This window comes from Plectropomus leopardus, chromosome 8 (genome assembly GCF_026936395.1).
Source record: "Plectropomus leopardus strain MGB_pleo_1.0 chromosome 8, ASM2693639v1, whole genome shotgun sequence".
In the NCBI taxonomy this organism is placed as follows: Eukaryota; Metazoa; Chordata; class Actinopteri; order Perciformes; family Serranidae; genus Plectropomus; species Plectropomus leopardus.
Window position 1 is genome coordinate 20,081,466 of NC_142183.1, and position 18,641 is coordinate 20,100,106.

The window sequence follows — 18,641 nt, forward strand, 5'->3', positions numbered from 1 at the left end:
TTCCAATAACCGATCCGCGTTTCATCTCCTCTGGAAAAGAATAGCTCATGTCTCCATATGCGGCATGCAAAAAAAGCAGGAGGAAACAGAAGCCGCATGTTTGAAACACGAGTCTTTTTGAATCCATCATCGACGAAGAGTTCCAGAACAATAAAGCGAACAAAGGCAGTTCGCCCAAATAACACGAATAGCAACTGCGAGCTAGTTGTCCCTATCCTGATACAAGAGGGGAAGAATGTGCGTCCGCACCAAAGGACAGAGGAATTCAAACATCTCAAGGTTGGTGTGTAGCGCCACCGTGAGTTAAGTTTAATCACAACACTGATAAAAAGTGAAAAAGAAAAAACTGAACACTTTAAATTTGCTGTAGTCTGCTCATTACCTTTGTTTTTCTATGCATGAAAAAATCACTACAACTCTTCTGATGTATGAGCAATAATAAAAGCTGCAGTCTTCCATGAGCCACATATTTGTGTAGACTAGTTAGTAGGTCTCTTAACTCGGATTATTTTATTCTGCTTTTAAAAGTGATAGCTGAGATTTGCAAATCTGCGGAGTTGGAAAAGTTTACAAGAGCGCCCGCGTTTGTATATTTCAATGCGAAAGGAAGTGGTTATTTATAATGTTATAAGTAAAGTTAATTTATGTAGCTACAACGAAGCACCTAATCTTTAAAGCTTTAACAATTTACATATTCATGAGTTTTTGTTTTTTTATCTTCAATTTAAATCATATATAATAAACGCTCTGAATATGTTTGTGTCGTTTTATCACCACATTAACTTGCATCTGGACTTTTTTATTTCTGACTGGTCTGGAAAACCTAAGTGGCATGAAACTGATGAAAGTGTGGGGAGAAGTAAACAAAAAGCGTTTGAAAAGATATCAGCCGTTCAGGACCAAGGACAGAGAAATGAGCCCAGACAGTCAAATCTGCCTGGTTGAAAACAGTGAATGTGATAGAGAGCACTAACATGAACAACTAGAGACAAGCTGTGAGAGAGAGAGTGTGTGTGTGTGTGTGTGTGTGTGTGTGTGTGTGTATATGACCACTTGCACTAACTATACTACGAACTTGCATAACACGGAAAATCTACAAAAACTGTTTTTTTTTTCAAAGTGATTCAACTATCTTACCACAACACATACAGTTAAAGTTGGATTGAATAAGCTTTTGCTCTTCCTGAAAAGAGGAAAAGAAAAAAAAAACTCCCAGTCCCCATCAGAGAAACAGAGATGAACAATACAAGTTGTTAATACGTATCAACAGAGTAGATCAATTATATCTGACACTAACTTTAAGGAAAAAATCAATCAATAAAACAACCAGGCTTGGCAACATAGTGTTGAGACAATCCACTTAAAACCCAGTCAATCCACAGCAAACAGTCAGAACAGCCGTTACTAACATCACTGTAGTAGAAAAAGTACTTGGGAGGGAAACTCACTATCTGCAGACAGAACCTATCTAGACTACCTGTGTGACATTTAGACTGTATTTTTATGAAAAATGCCACACGTATTCTGGCAAGTCATAACCCCAGAAAAATGTATTTCTGGTCTACAACAGAAAACTAAGCCTCCGTCCTTCCAGTGAAAACAGACTGTAGTACATACATATGGGATGCCTAATGTTATGATTTAGATAAACATAATTCAGTCAGACGATATCATGAAGCCAGCATAATTGCTGCAGATACATCAATGGGACAGACATGACAGTGTGAAATAATAGATTAAAATTAGTAGTGAGTTATTGTTTCTCTCTGAATTTGTATTATCTGCATTTCACAATCACAGGAGTCAGACCAAATCACAGCCCATGTTGGCAATCAACCATAACAAAAGTCAAACAAAAAACCAAGCGCAAATAATCACTTCTGCAAATGAAATGTTGTGGACTGGACTGAAATGCCAAGACCTACATACTACAGGTGATGTCCTTTCATCCACCTGAAGAACCAGCAAAAGCCAACAGCAGCATTTTAACACGAGTTCCCTGGAATGAAGTGTAAAAACAATGTGTGCTTTTAAATTTATTGATCAGTCATACTAAAAATGGCATATGATAATACATACAGCTGCAGATGTTACTTTCTCTGCAGCAATGACCATCTGATTGTGTTTAAGCTATTCTTTAGCATTGAGATAAACTTACTGTAACTGGCACATGCAGAATCTGACAGAGATTCATCACTGAAACTTAGTCACATTACATCTTTTATGCTGAGTAGTGACATAGAGTTTAACTGCGGTTACATAGCCTGCAATAATCTGATTTAAGCACTGGATGCAATTGTATTGGATTATTGTAACAAAGTGAAGACCAAGGTTTTGATGACAGCAAAAGACCAATATTCCTTAAAATGAATGTCACAATGTCACGACTTCAAATGAGGACTAAACTTATTTTATGCCGAACAAACACCAACAACACACTTACAAATGAATAATCAGCCAGAGCAAAGTGACAAAACGACTGTAGGTAGCATAGCTTCTTTGTTTTTAAAGATTTTTGGTAAAGGCACACATTCTGCTGATTTGGCCTAAAAACTTAGAATATCCGAGAATAACCCTCTGTAAACCTCACACTGTCAGGAATATATTCAAGTGTAACAAGACTGAAACTAACCAGCCTCGTATAATATCTGAAATAAAAGAAAAAGTAAACATCTGTAAATAAAATTGCCCTTTTTTATATTCACAATGTAAAACTGGAAGTAATCAAGGTTACAAATTTATAGATTTGGACAATGAAGGAGGAAGTAAGTAGAAAACTGTTTTGAGTTTGAAACTATCTAGCTATTAGATATGCAGTTCAATAACATTACATATTTGAAAAGACAATGTGTTAACATTGTTTTATTCTTTTTGTTTGTTTGTGTTGCATTTTGTTTGTTTGTTTTTGAAAAAACTTTTCACAAAACTGATGTTATGTGTATCTATATCTCTACACACTTTTCAAATTCTCATTTAAATCAAATGTTCTGAAATGTATTCCTATCTTAGGAGAACCATCACTATCTCCAAAGACCTTGGCAAAGTCTGATGGGGATTGCCAGTTCTCCAAACCAAAGACAGGAAATAACAAAAACATAAAGCAAAGAGGTCTAAAATACATCAGAAGAGACAAGGGGGTCCAGCACCAAGGACAGAGACACACATAGCACAATTTGCAGTGTTCCTTTACATAATAAAAACAACACGTATGCAACCAGATCAAGAAACACAGACAATGAAAAAGAAAGGGTCAGAAAAATTGCGAAAAATTCCAAATAACTGCAGTACAGATATTAAAGAAGAGTATGTGTGAGTCTTGTAACGGCATGTGTCTTTCAGTCAGTAGGTTCAGGTGTAGGGACGGAAAGCTGAGACAAACAGTAGAAGTTGCTTTAAGAGCTGTTTGACTTTCCTAGGAACATATTAAGTTGAACATGGGTTAGGTCATATGAAATGTGGCCCTACCTCAGGAGAACCATCACTATCCCCAAACGCATCAACAAAGTCTGATGGACTTTTCCTCAGAGTCTGGTCAGCAGGCAGTGTGTTGTCATTGTAAGAGGACACGAACTTAAAGTCACTGGTTCTTGAACCTGTTGTCAGGTACGCGTCATAATTGTAAGTGCTGCGTAAAGTTCCTGTGCCGTCAACATCTGCGTAATTAGGAGGGAGATAAGCGCTGGGGATGGCAACTGCTCCATCAAACAACAGTCTGGGCTTTCTCCTGCGACAAAACCTCACACCCAGGATGATGATAATGAAGGTCAGGAAAAAAGTCGACACTGACACCAGCGCGATGATCAGATAAGAGGTCAGTTTGGAGTTCTTCTCATCATAAGAAATATCCTTCAGTTCTGGCACCTCAGCCAAGTTATCAGAAATAAGTAAATACATGGAACAGGTGGCAGACAGAGAGGGCTGTCCGTTATCTTTCACTGACACAATAAGGTTCTGTTTCATGCTGTCAGACTCGGAAATGTCCCGCTGTGTCCTGATCTCTCCGCTGTGGACACCAATAGTGAAAAGTCCCGGGTCAGTGGATTTCACTATATGATAGGACAGCCAGGCGTTCTGTCCGGAGTCCGCGTCCACTGCTATCACTTTGGACACCAGAGAGCCTCCGTGTGCAGCTTTGGGGACCAGCTCGGTCATGAACGAGTTGCCCTCCGGGGCGGGGTACAGTATCTGAGGAGAGTTGTCATTCACATCCGATATGAACACACTCACGGTCACGTTGCTGCTGAGCGGAGGAGAACCGTTGTCTCTGGCCATCACGTGCACTTTAAAACTCCTGAACTGTTCATAATCAAACGACCTCACAGCGTGGATCACCCCCGTGTCTCCGTTCACAGACAGATAGGAGGACACCGGGGCACCGTTCACCTCACCGGCTAACAGAGAATAAATCACTGTACCGTTTTGTCTCCAGTCGGGGTCTCGAGCACTAACGGAACATAAAGTGGAGCCAGGTTTGTTATTTTCACTCACATACGCGCTGTACGACTGTTCCTCAAACACAGGTGGGTTGTCGTTGATGTCTGCTACAGATAACTGAACAGTTTTAGAGGAGGACAGAGGTGGAGAGCCCTCGTCAGTGGCAGTGATTGTAATGTTGTAATCAGACACTACTTCACGGTCCAGTTGTCCTGTGGTCACCAGAGAATAATAGTTTTTAATAGACGGAACCAACTTAAAAGGGACGTTTTGCTGAATGGAGCAGCGGACCTGTCTGTTATTCTCAGAGTCTCTATCCTGCACGTTAATGATGCCCACCTCTGTACCAGGTGGGGTGTCTTCAGGTATGGGATTCGTCAGAGATTTCAAATTGACTACAGGGGCATTGTCATTCACATCAGTGACGGAAATTATCACCTTCGCATAAGAAGACAGCCCCAACCCATCTTTCGCTTTAACGCGTATTTCAAATGACGTCGTAGTTTCATAGTCAACAGCGCCAATTACTCTTATCTCGCCAACTTTACGATCAATACTGAAAAGCTTCCTCACATCATCAGTAACATGACTAAAGTCATAGGTGACATCACCATTGACTCCCTCATCTGCGTCAGTAGCGCTCACAGTGACCACTACAGTATCTACAGGAGAGTTTTCAGGCAGACTGGCTTTATAAACGGCCTGGCTAAACACTGGGGCGTTATCATTAGCATCCAGCACAGTGACGTGTATGACTACAGTACCTGATCTCTGAGGAGAGCCACCATCTAAAGCTGTGAGAAGCAAATTGAGCTCGTGTTGTTTTTCACGATCAAGCTCTTTATCGAGAACAAGCGCGATTGTGTTTCCATCAACAGCCAAAACGAAATGATCATTCTTGTTAAGGCTGTATTGCTGAACTGAATTCTGTCCTACATCCGCATCGTGCGCCTCCTCGATCACAAAACGAGCTCCCCTGTCTGCCGACTCTCGAATTTCTATTTTAATCAATTCTTCGTTAAATTGAGGGGAGTTATCATTAATATCTTGAATATGAAGACTAATCCGATGGAGCTCCAGAGGATTCTCCAGCACAAGCTCGTGTTTCAGGATGCATGAAGCTTTTTCTCCACAAAGCCCCTCTCGGTCAATCCTGTCGGCAACAATCAGCTCTCCGCTATTCAGGTTTATGTCACAGTAACGTTTATCAGTCCCATCTGTGTCAATACGGGCTCTTCTGTTAGAGAGTGCGCCCGCCTGCAGCCCGAGATCCTTGGCCATATTTCCAATAACCGATCCGCGTTTCATCTCCTCTGGAAAAGAATAGCTCATGTCTCCATATGCGGCATGCAAAAAAAGCATGAAGAAACAGAAGCCGCATGTTTGAAACACGAGTCTTTTTGAATCCATCATCAACGACGAGTTCCAGAAGAATAAAGCGAACAAAGGCAGTTCGCCCAAATAACACGAATAGCAACTGCGAGCTAGTTGTCCCTATCCTGATACAAGAGGGGAAGAATGTGCGTCCGCACCAAAGGACAGAGGAATTCAAACATCTCAAGGTTGGTGTGTAGCGCCACCGTGAGTTAAGTTTAATCACAACACTGATAAAAAGAGAAAAAGAAAAAACTGAACACTTTAAATTTGCTGTAGTCTGCTCATTACCTATGTTTTTCTATGCATGAAAAATTCACTACAACTCTTCTGATGTATGAGCAATAATAAAAACTGCAGTCTTCCATGAGCCACATATTTGTGTAGACTAGTTAGTAGGTCTCTTAACTCGGATTATTTTATTCTGCTTTTAAAAGTGATAGCTGAGATTTGCAAATCTGCGGAGTTGGAAAAGTTTACAAGAGCGCCCGCGTTTGTATAGTTCAATGCGAAAGGAAGTGGTTATTTATAATGCTTAAAAGTAAAGTTAATTTATGTAGCTATAACGAAGAACCTAATCTTTAAAGCTTTAACAATTTACATATTCATGAGTTTTTGTTTTTTATCTTCAATTTAAATCATATATAATAAACGCTCTGAATGTGTTTGTGTCGTTTTATCACCACATTAACTTGCACCTGGACTTCTTTATTTCTGACTGTTCTGGAAAACCTAAGTGGCATGAAACTGATGAAAGTGTGGGGAGAAGTAAACAAAAAGTGTTTGAAAAGATATCAGCCGTTCAGGACCAAGGACAGAGAAATGAGCCCAGACAGTCAAATCTGCCTGGTTGAAAACAGTGGATGTGACAGAGAGCACTAACATGAACAACTAGAGACAAGCTCTCTCTCTCTCTGTGTGTGTGTGTGTGTGTGTGTATGACCACTTGCACTAACTATACTACGAACTTGCATAACACGGAAAATCTACAGAAACTGTTTTTTCAAAGTGATTCAACTATCTTACCACAACACATACAGTTAAAATTGGACTGAACAAACTTTTGCACTTCCTGAAAAGAGGAAAAGAAAAAAAAAACTCCCAGTCCCCATCAGAGAACAGAGACAAACAATACAAGTTGTTAATATGTATCAACAGAGTAGATCCATTATATCAAATACTTACTTTAAGGAAAAAATAAATCAATAAAACAACCAGGCTTGGCAACATAGCGTTGAGACCAACCACTTAAAACCCAGTCAATCCACAGCAAACAGTCAGAACAGCCGTTACTAACGTCATTGTGTTAGAAAAAGTACTTGGGAGGGAAACTCACTATCTGCAGACAGAACCTATCTAGACTACCTGTGTGACATTTAGACTGTATTTTTATGAAAAATGCCACACGTATTCTGGCAAGTCATAACCCCGGAATACATATGTACCCCAGTACATTTGGGATGCATAATGTTATGAATCAGATAAATATAATTCAGTCAGACGATATCATGAAGCCAGCATAATTGCTGCAGATACATCAATGGGACAGACATGACAGTGTGAAATAATAGATTAAAATTAGTAGTGAGTTATTGTTTCTCTCTGAATTTGTATTATCTGCATTTCACAATCACAGGGGTCAGACCAAATCACAGCCCATGTTGGCAATCAACCATAACAAAAGTCAAACAAAAAACCAAGCGCAAATAATCACTTCTGAAAATGAAATGTTGTGGACTGGACTGAAATGCCAAGACCTACATACTGCAGGTGATGTCCTTTCATCCACCTGAAGAACCAGCAAAAGCCAACAGCAGCATTTTAACACGAGTTTCCTGGAATGAAGTGTAAAAACAATGTGTGCTTTTAAATTTATTGATCAGTCATACTAAAAATGGCATATGATAATACATACAGCCACAGATGTTACTTTCTCTGCAGCAATGACCATCTGATTGTGTTTAAGCTATTCTTTAGCATTGAGATAAACTTACTGTAACTGGCACATGCAGAATCTGACAGAGGTCATCACTGAAACTTAGTCACATTACATCTTTTATGCTGAGTAGTGACATAAAGTTTAACTGCGGTTACATAGCCTGCAATAATCTGATTTAAGCACTGGATGCAATTGTATTGGATTATTGTAACAAAGTGAAGACCAAGGTTTTGATGACAGCAAAAGACCAATATTCCTTAAAATGAATGTCACAATGTCACGACTTCAAATGAGGACTAAACTTATTTTATGCCGAACAAACACCAACAACACACTTACAAATGAATAATCAGCCAGAGCAAAGTGACAAAACGACTGTAGGTAGCATAGCTTCTTTGTTTTTAAAGATTTTTGGTAAAGGCACACATTCTGCTGATTTGGCCTAAAAACTTAGAATATCCGAGAATAACCCTCTGTAAACCTCACACTGTCAGGAATATATTCAAGTGTAACATCACTGACACTAACCAGCCTCGTAGAATATCTGAAATAAAAGTAAAAGTAAACATCTGTAACTAAAATTGCCCGTTTTTATATTCACGATGTAAAACTGGAAGTAATCAAGGTTACAAATTCATAGATTTGGACAATGAAGGAGGAAGCAAGTAGAAAACTGTTCTGAGTTTGAAACTATCTAGCTATTAGATATGCAGTTCAATAACATTACATATTTGAAAAGACAATGTGTTAACAATGTTTTCTTCGTTTTGATTGTTTGTCTCGCATTTTGTTTGTTTGTTGTTGAAAAGACTTTTCACAAAACTGATGTTATGTGTATCTATATCTCTTCACATTTTTCGAATTCTCATTTAAATCAGATGTTCTGAAATGTATTCCTATCTTAGGAGAACCATCACTATCTCCAAAGGGCTTGGCACTGATGGACATTTCCAGTTCTCCAAACCAAAGACAGGAAATGACAAAAACATAAAGCAAAGAGGTAAACTACCTCTAAAATACATCAGAAGTGAAAAGGGGGTTCAGCACCAAGGACAGAGACACACATAGCACAATTTGCAGTGTTACTTTACATAAAAAAACAACACCTATGCAACAAGATCAAGAAACACAGACAGGTCTGAAAAAGTGCAAGAAATTCCAAATAACTGCAGTACAGATATTAAAGAAGAATATGTGTGAGTCTTGTAACGGCATGTGTCTTTCAGTCAGTAGGTTCAGGTGTAGGGACGGAAAGCTGAGACAAACAGTAGAAGTTGCTTTAAGAGCTGTTTGACTTTCCTACGAACTTATTAAGTTGAACACGAGTTAGGTCATATGAAATGTGGCCCTACCTCAGGAGAACCATCATTATCCCCAAAAGCATCCGCAAAGTCTGATGGACTTTTCCTCAGAGTCTGGTCAGCAGGCAGTGTGTTGTCATTGTAAGAGGACACGAACTTAAAGTCACTGGTTCTTGAACCTGTTGTCAGGTACGCGTCATAATTGTAAGTGCTGCGTAAAGTTCCTGTGCCGTCAACATCTGCGTAATTAGGAGGGAGATAAGCGCTGGGGATGGCAACTGCTCCATCAAACAACAGTCTGGGCTTTCTCCTACGACAAAACCTCACACCCAGGATGATAATGAAGGTCAGGAAAAACGTCGACACTGACACCAGCGCGATGATCAGATAAGAGGTCAGTTTGGAGTTCTTCTCATCATAAGAAATATCCTTCAGTTCTGGCACCTCAGCCAAGTTATCAGAAATAAGTAAATACATGGAACAGGTGGCAGACAGAGAGGGCTGTCCGTTATCTTTCACTGACACAATAAGGTTCTGTTTCATGCTGTCAGACTCGGAAATGTCCCGCTGTGTCCTGATCTCTCCGCTGTGGACACCAATAGTGAAAAGTCCAGGATCAGTGGATTTCACTATATGATAGGACAGCCAAGCGTTCTGTCCGGAGTCCGCGTCCACCGCTATCACTTTGGACACCAGAGAGCCTCCGTGTGCAGCTTTGGGGACCAGCTCGGTCATGAACGAGTTGCCCTCCGGGGCGGGGTACAGTATCTGAGGAGAGTTGTCATTCACATCCGATATGAACACACTCACGGTCACGTTGCTGCTGAGCGGAGGAGAACCGTTGTCTCTGGCCATCACGTGCACTTTAAAACTCCTGAACTGTTCATAATCAAACGACCTCACAGCGTGGATCACCCCCGTGTCTCCGTTCACAGACAGATAGGAGGACACCGGGGCACCGTTCACCTCACCAGCTAACAGAGAATAAATCACTGTACCGTTTTGTCTCCAGTCGGGGTCTCGAGCACTAACGGAACATAAAGTGGAGCCAGGTTTGTTATTTTCACTCACATATGCGCTGTACGACTGTTCCTCAAACACAGGTGGGTTGTCGTTGATGTCTGCTACAGATAACTGAACAGTTTTAGAGGAGGACAGAGGTGGAGAGCCCTCGTCAGTGGCAGTAATTGTAATGTTGTAATCAGACACTACTTCACGGTCCAGTTGTCCTGTGCTCACCAGAGAATAATAGTTTTTAATAGAAGGAACCAACTTAAAAGGGGCATTTTGCTGAATGGAGCAGCGGACCTGTCTGTTATTCTCAGAGTCTCTATCCTGCACGTTAATGATGCCCACCTCTGTACCAGGTGGGGTGTCTTCAGGTATGGGATTCATCAGAGATTTCAAGTTGACTACAGGGGCATTGTCATTCACATCAGTGACGGAAATTATTACCTTAGCATAAGACGACAGCCCCAACCCATCTTTCGCTTTAACGCGTATCTCAAATGATGCAGATGTTTCATAATCAACAGCGCCAATTACTCGTATCTCGCCAACTTTGCGGTCAATACTAAATATCTTCTTCACATCGTCAGTAACATGTCCAAATTCATAAGTCACATCACCATTGACTCCCTCGTCTGCGTCAGTAGCACTCACTGTGACCACTACAGTATCTACAGGAGAGTTTTCGGGCAGACTGGCTTTATAAACGGCCTGGCTAAACACTGGGGCGTTATCATTAGCATCCAGCACAGTGACGTGTATGACTACAGTACCTGATCTCTGAGGAGAGCCACCATCTAAAGCTGTGAGAAGCAAATTGAGCTCGTGTTGTTTTTCACGATCGAGCTCCTTATCCAGAACCAGCTCTACTGTATTCCCATCAGCAGCCAAAATGAAATTGTCATTCTTTTTAAGGCTGTATTGCTGAACTGAATTCTGTCCTACATCCGCATCGTGCGCCTCCTCGATCACAAAACGAGCACCCCTGTCTGCCAACTCATGAATTTCAATATTTATATTTTTTTCCTTAAATTGAGGGGAGTTATCATTAATATCTTGAATATGAAGACTAATCCGATGGAGCTCCAGAGGATTCTCCAGCACAAGCTCGTGTTTCAGGATGCACGAAACCTTTTCTCCACAAAGCCCCTCTCGGTCAATCCTGTCGGCAACAATCAGCTCTCCGCTATTCAGGTTTATGTCACAGTAACGTTTGTCAGTCCCATCTGTGTCGATGCGGGCTCTTCTGTTAGAAAGAGCGCCCGCCTGCAGCCCGAGATCCTTGGCCATATTTCCAATAACCGATCCTCGTTTCATCTCCTCTGGAAAAGAATAGCTCATGTCTCCATATGCGGCATGCAAAAAAAGCAGGAGGAAACAGAAGGCGCACGCCATCATAAAATTCTCCAGCGAGAATGAGTTCCTAATGTGTAAAAGGATTGAAGCAGCAAATGAACTTAAACCAAACAACACGACGAGTAACGGCAATTCGGCATTACTGTGACTGTATGTAGACCACGCAATGGGCGTACAAGAACGTCTGTCCACAAAGGACAGAGGACATAAGCCATTCTAAGGCTGGTGTATAGCGACACCGTGAGTTAACTTCAACAATAACACTGATTTCAAAAATCAAATAAAACACTGTTAAATTGGTTGTGGCCAAACTGACTGTTGTTTACTAGTCCTCTTAACGAAATATAAGTAAATTACTTCAGCGTTTACAACATTTGCAACTACAGTGACCCACAACCGGACTATATCGGGAGACCATTTACAAGTACTATTGTGCATGTATTTGAATTCATAAAAGACAGACTCACATCAATGTCTGAAGACATCATGCACTTTTTAAGCCATATATTTTTTAGGAAAACCATTTAGGAAAGCTACAGACAAGGCAAGTCTTGTGCATTTTCTTAGGTCCTGTTTAAACGGTCAGAATCAGCACACTTAAAAGACATACATTCCAATGAAATAATATTGTAGTGCATAGCCATTAATATGGGGGAAAAATCACTGTCAGTTGCAGGGATTTTAAAAGAAGAGTATAATTGTCTTCAACCTTCTGTGCATCCCATTCACGATAGCAATGCTCTTTTTGTCATTTAATCAGAGGGATATTTCTACTGTCATTATGCCTGGTTCAAGTCTATCTCAACTGTACGGGGTCTGATGAAATATGTAATAGATAAAGGCAATAGTTGCCATAACCCTGATGTGTACATAAGGTGTAGAATCTGAACATTCAACAAAGTGAACAATCTTCAAAGCAAGCTTACTGTATAAATGTACTGCAGGTGCATGACTGCAGAGAGCTGCTATTCTTGTATTTAGAAAAAAAAAATTCAAATGATGACACACCTCAATCATCATTGTCAACATACCCCAGAGTTGCACAAGTTTGTTAAATTGAATACTATTGTATATTGTACATAGGATTAAGATAGCATCTCTCTTTTGTGGTGCATATTAGTAGGATTATTTAATTTTTCTTGCATTTATCTTTATTTGTTGCAGTCTTATTTCAAGATTAACCAATAAAACAATGTTGTGCATTGTTAAATAGTTTGTTAGACTACAGCAAAAGTTATAAATGTATTTGAACTAGATCTGTATCTGTAGGTTCTTGAAATTCAGACATCACCAAGTTGAAAGTGGTAACCCCACTTGGGTTGATGTCCTACTTTTGTTGACAAATGTTTCATTTTTCAAAATCTAGAAAAAGAGAGAGAGATGCATAAGTTCTACACAGAGCCATCTATTTTATTTCTGACGAAGAAACAGCCTCTATCGCCACTGTATCTTAGGAAAAAGCACTGCAAGCAATAAGAGAAAACTCAATGCACACGTCTGTAAGTCAGAAAACTTGCTGTTAGCAGCAACTACAAAATTATATAACACTGTTTATTTAAAACTATTATGGTGGTTTACAGTTTGTACGGTTGTATAATCATACTTCTCCACATAAGGTGAAATTTATGGGCTCAACTTGAACCTCTTGGTGATTTCTTTCTTCTGTCAGTTAAAAAAAAATACTTAGATCAAAAGCAGAAAAAGAAAAAACTAAACACGAAGACACAGTTTGGCAGTATCTTCTCAAAAACACAGCTGGAGACAGTTATAATGTTGCAAAAGAGTAAGTTGGCACAATCACCGGAGACATCTTGTTAGGACAGCCACTTCAATTGAAACTGAAGAACTTCATTTGTTCCAAAAATAACTTATTCTATTTTTCTCTGTAGACTGTGGTTAAATCAGACAACATAGCTCAAACAAGAGACCATTTAGCGTACAGGTATAAGAAGAGGGGCAGACTGGCTTTAAATGTAAAGAGCAACATTATTCCAGCAGTGTCTTCCAGGTGTGGTGTATTTGCCACTATTGCACAACAATAGCATGCTTAAGTTTGTTTTCAGTCATCCAACTAATTTTGTCTTCTACATGGACCACGTGATTGTGTAAGATTCACAATGTATTGTTGTAGTCAAAATAATGAAGCTGATTTCTAAGTCTCGGTTACACTGGACACTGTACACTGCTATAAAGCTGATAAGTGATATATTATTTTGTAATGCTATTAAAGCACTTGTTTCTGTCAAGATTTTTAGGGTGGCAGGGGCAGTTATATTCACTTTGTTTAAATAAAAGTCCAAGCTGGATTTGTATTTCTGTCAGTGCTCAAGTGCTAAAAAACAAAGACAACATGCTTAACAGTTATGCAAGAAAAAAAATCCTCCACAAAGGAATGTCACCCTGTCATCTGTTATGCAAGACAAGAAACATCAACAACAGATCCACGCTGAATGATCAGCCCTAACAAATGGCTCATACAGAAGCTTCAAAATGTATCACATCAAACTACATTTGTTAAAAATCTTTCAAAAGACTCAGGCAACACTGCATAACAGCCAGGTTACTTAATCAGAATTTACTAAATCACTGGGCATTGTTACACTGCAAGTAAACAAGCATCATATTCAATACACCCCGATGAACCTGAAAAACCTGTTACGTCCTCAAATGAGTCAAAACCTTTTCCAGTTATAACCTTATATAAAACCTGAGGCATTCTAATGGTCTGAATAAAGTACAAATGCAGACAGTAAGCAAGGTGGTGACTGTGAAAGGCCTTCAGTTAGCTTGTTATCAACAATGACACTAAGATGAAAGGAACGGCAGTTTGGAGACACATTGAAAGCATGAATTTTCAAAAACCACAATAATCATGAACTCTTTCTGAATCACCACATACATTAATAACTAAACAGAAATAGAAATTAAACTTTTTGATTAAAAGCAGGTTTAAAAATTGAAAAAAGAGTTTTGAAGGATGGTCCATTTCATTAAGTTTTAAAGGATGTATCCTAAACACTGTAATCAAACAGCAAGACCAATTAGAAAAATTATGAACGGACATAAAAAGTCTAAATTCAGGAAATAGTAGCAGAGATCTATTTATGAAACTAGCATTGGAACGTTTTAGAGAAATGTCTGTTTCATTAGACATAAGTATGAACAAATTTTGCTGCTAGACAGGTCATTCGTGGGAACTCCTCCAGTACTCCAAACCAATTTCAGCAAAGATAGGATATGACAACACCATAAAGCAAATAGGAAAACTACCTCTAAAATGCATCAGAAGTGACAAGGGGGTTCAGCACCAAGGACAGAGACACCCACGGCGCAATTCGTAGTGTTCCCTCACATAAAAAACAACACTTATGCAACCAGATCAAGAAACAGAGACACCGCAAAGGAAAGGGTCTGAAAAGGGCAAACATTCCAAATAACTGACAGTACAAACATTAAAGTAGAGTATGTGCGAGTCTTGTAACTGTGTGTGTCTTTGAGTGAATAGATTCAGGGGTGGGGGCGAAAGGCTGAGACAAACTGTAAAATTGCTCTAAGAGCTGTTTGGCTTTGGTACAAGAATATCAGTTGAACACGAGTTAGGTCATATGAAATGTGTCCCTACCTCAGGAGAACCATCACTATCCCCAAAAACCTCAGCAAAGTCTGATGGACTTTTCCTCAGAGTCTGGTCAGCAGGCAGTGTGTTGTCATTGTAAGAGGACACGAATTTAAAGTCACTGGTTCTTGAACCTGTTGTCAGGTACGCGTCATAATTGTAAGTGCTGCGTAAAGTTCCTGTGCCGTCAACATCTGCGTAATTAGGGGGGAGATACGCGCTGGGGATGGCAACTGCTCCATCAAACAACAGTCTGGGCTTTCTCCTGCGACAAAACCTCACACCCAGGATGATGATAATGAAGGTCAGGAAAAACGTCGACACTGACACCAGCGCGATGATCAGATAAGAGGTCAGTTTGGAGTTCTTCTCATCATAAGAAATATCCTTCAGTTCTGGCACCTCAGCCAAGTTATCAGAAATAAGTAAATACATGGAACAGGTGGCAGACAGAGAGGGCTGTCCGTTATCTTTCACTGACACAATAAGGTTCTGTTTCATGCTGTCAGACTCGGAAATGTCCCGCTGTGTCCTGATCTCTCCGCTGTGGACACCAATAGTGAAAAGTCCCGGATCAGTGGATTTCACTATATGATAGGACAGCCAGGCGTTCTGTCCGGAGTCCGCGTCCACCGCTATCACTTTGGACACCAGAGAGCCTCCGTGTGCAGCTTTGGGGACCAGCTCGGTCATGAACGAGTTGCCCTCCGGGGCGGGGTACAGTATCTGAGGAGAGTTGTCATTCACATCCGATATGAACACACTCACGGTCACGTTGCTGCTGAGCGGAGGAGAACCGTTGTCTCTGGCCATCACGTGCACTTTAAAACTCCTGAACTGTTCATAATCAAACGACCTCACAGCGTGGATCACCCCCGTGTCTCCGTTCACAGACACATAGGAGGACACCGGGGCACCGTTCACCTCACCGGCTAACAGAGAATAAATCACTGTACCGTTTTGTCTCCAGTCGGGGTCTCGAGCACTAACGGAACATAAAGTGGAGCCAGGTTTGTTATTTTCACTCACATATGCGCTGTACGACTGTTCCTCAAACACAGGTGGGTTGTCGTTGATGTCTGCTACAGATAACTGAACAGTTTTAGAGGAGGACAGAGGTGGAGAGCCCTCGTCAGTGGCAGTGATTGTAATGTTGTAATCAGACACTACTTCACGGTCCAGTTGTCCTGTGGTCACCAGAGAATAATAGTTTTTAATAGACGGAACCAACTTAAAAGGGACGTTTTCCTGAATGGAGCAGCGGACCTGTTGGTTATTACCAGAATCCGCATCCTGCACGTTAATGATGCCCACCTCTGTACCAGGTGACACATTCTCAGGTACTGGGTTTGCCAGAGATTTTACATAGATTACTGGCACGTTGTCATTGACATCGGCAACATCAACAGTTACCTTTGTGTATGACGACAATCCTAATCCATCTTTTGCTTTAATGCGTAAATCATATGTTGTAACGGTTTCAAAGTCAAGCGCATCATTAAGTTTTACTTTGCCGTTTTTACGGTCAATATTGAAAACTCTCTTCACGTCCTCTGAAACGTGACCAAAGTCATAGGTCACATCACCATTGACTCCCTCGTCTGCGTCAGTAGCGCTCACAGTGACCACTACAGTATCTACAGGAGAGTTTTCAGGCAGACTGGCTTTATAAACGGCCTGGCTAAACACTGGGGCGTTATCATTAGCATCCAGCACAGTGACGTGTATGACTACAGTACCTGATCTCCGAGGAGAGCCACCATCTAAAGCTGTGAGAAGCAAATTGAGCTCTCTCTGTTTTTCACGATCGAGCTCCTTTTCAAGGACAAGCTCTACCGACTCTCCGTCAGCAGCCAAAATGAAATTATCATTCTTTTTAAGGCTGTATTGCTGAACTGAATTCTGTCCAACATCCGCATCTTGCGCCTCCTCGATCACAAAACGAGCACCCCTGAGTGCTGACTCTTGAATTTCAATATTAATCAAGTCTTCCTTAAATTCTGGCGAGTTATCATTAATATCTTGAATGTGCAGACTGAACGGGTGCAGTTCTAGCGGATTCTCCAGCACAAGATCGCGTTTTAGTACACAAGACAGCTTTTCTCCACAAAGCTCCTCCCTGTCGATCCTGTCGGCAACAATTAAATCTCCAGTGCTGAGACTGATGTCACAATAACGTTTGCGATTCCCTGCAGCATCAACACGAGCATTCCTTGCAGACAGTTTACTCCGGTCCAGATTAAGGTCCTTCGCTATATTCCCAATAACGGATCCGCGCTTCATCTCCTCTTGAAAGGAATAGCTCGCGTCCCCATACGCGGCTTGCCACATGAGAAGAAAGAAAATGAAGCAGCTCAGTCTGAGCCCCATCGTGACAACGCGTTTTGTTTTGTTTTTTACTCGAAAATGGTCAGCGTTTTGATTGCAAATTAAATAAACATGATGGAGTTAAGTCATGAGAAGAAAATCCACAGATCTCCACAATTGCTCTGTCTGCATCGTACAACCAACAGCGACTGAAAAACTGCCCTCTTATTGGTCTATACACCAGAGGGTGGAGTGAAAACGTTTCATGTAGACTGGTGAATGGCGACACCCAGAGTGGAATGAAGAAATGGCATTGTGTGTATATTATTATTATTATTATCATTATCATTATCATTATTATTATTATTATTATTATTATTATTATTATTATTATTATTATTATTATTATTATTATTATCATCATCATTATTATAGCTACTACTATGACTATCGCTGTTGTTGTTGTTGTTGTTGTTGTTGTTGTTGTTGTTGTTGTTGTTAGTAGTAGTAGTAGTAGTAGTAGTAGTAGTAGCCGTAGCAGCAGTTGCAGCAGTAGTAGTGGTATAATAATATTGACACAAGTGGCAAATTAAAATAGCAAAGGACTGATATTACTGCTTTACCATATGCACCGTCGTAACACAGCAGAGGCTGTGACCGTAAGAAAAACAATGTTATTAAAGTAATTAAAGATGAGTTGCAGTCATTAAATCAAAGCATCAATACCTGTTTCCAAAGGAATGTCACGAGCAAAGATTTTGGTCTAAAAATATTAATGCAACATCCAATGATAAAATATTACAAAGCGGCTACAGCCAAGTATGCTTCCGACAGCTCCGCGCTCGACTTATGCACTGAGTAACCTCATACAGAAAGTACCGTCGTGTAATTTATCAAGATGAAAATAAAGAGACTGATAAATCCAAACAAATCATTTCTGAAACACTAAACTCAACAACGTGTGAGCCATGTAAAGGGTACGTCATGAAATCAAAGCTGACACATTGCTTTACTGACAGAAAGGGAGGGGGAGAGAGAGAGGGAAAGAGAGAGAGGGAGAGGGAGAGGGAGAGAGAGCAGGAGATCAAAAGTTGGAAAGTGATTGAATGAGCGTGCCACTGTCTTTCCTACCCATTAACGCAAACGACAACAGCAGCAAGTCAAAAATGAAATTTCTCAAGACTCAACAGTTCTGACTTAAAAACACCTACTGCGACTAAAACGTTTTTCAAAACCACATATTTGACGTTTTTCTCATATGGAATAAAAAAGAAGCAGAAAATGTGAGAAGCAAACTTAGCACAAC

The 18,641-nt window shown here is 40.4% G+C and overlaps 3 protein-coding genes across 3 annotated transcripts; all 3 read right to left on the reverse strand.

Annotated features, from left to right (window-relative positions):
- Nucleotides 1-3,444: 3,444 nt before the first annotated feature.
- Nucleotides 3,445-5,715, reverse strand: LOC148188917 (protocadherin gamma-A11-like). The gene has a single exon (XM_088081431.1). It carries the CDS (start codon nt 5,713-5,715, stop codon nt 3,445-3,447), a length of 2,271 nt encoding a protein of 756 aa, XP_087937557.1.
- Nucleotides 5,716-9,078: 3,363 nt separating this feature from the next.
- Nucleotides 9,079-11,713, reverse strand: LOC148188918 (protocadherin gamma-A12-like). The gene has a single exon (XM_088081432.1). It carries the CDS (start codon nt 11,452-11,454, stop codon nt 9,079-9,081), a length of 2,376 nt encoding a protein of 791 aa, XP_087937558.1. The 5' UTR covers nt 11,455-11,713.
- A 3,300-nt stretch (nt 11,714-15,013) lies between these two features.
- On the reverse strand, nt 15,014-17,398 carry LOC148188919 (protocadherin beta-15-like). Its single transcript, XM_088081433.1, has one exon. It carries the CDS (start codon nt 17,396-17,398, stop codon nt 15,014-15,016), a length of 2,385 nt encoding a protein of 794 aa, XP_087937559.1.
- Nucleotides 17,399-18,641: the final 1,243 nt, after the last annotated feature.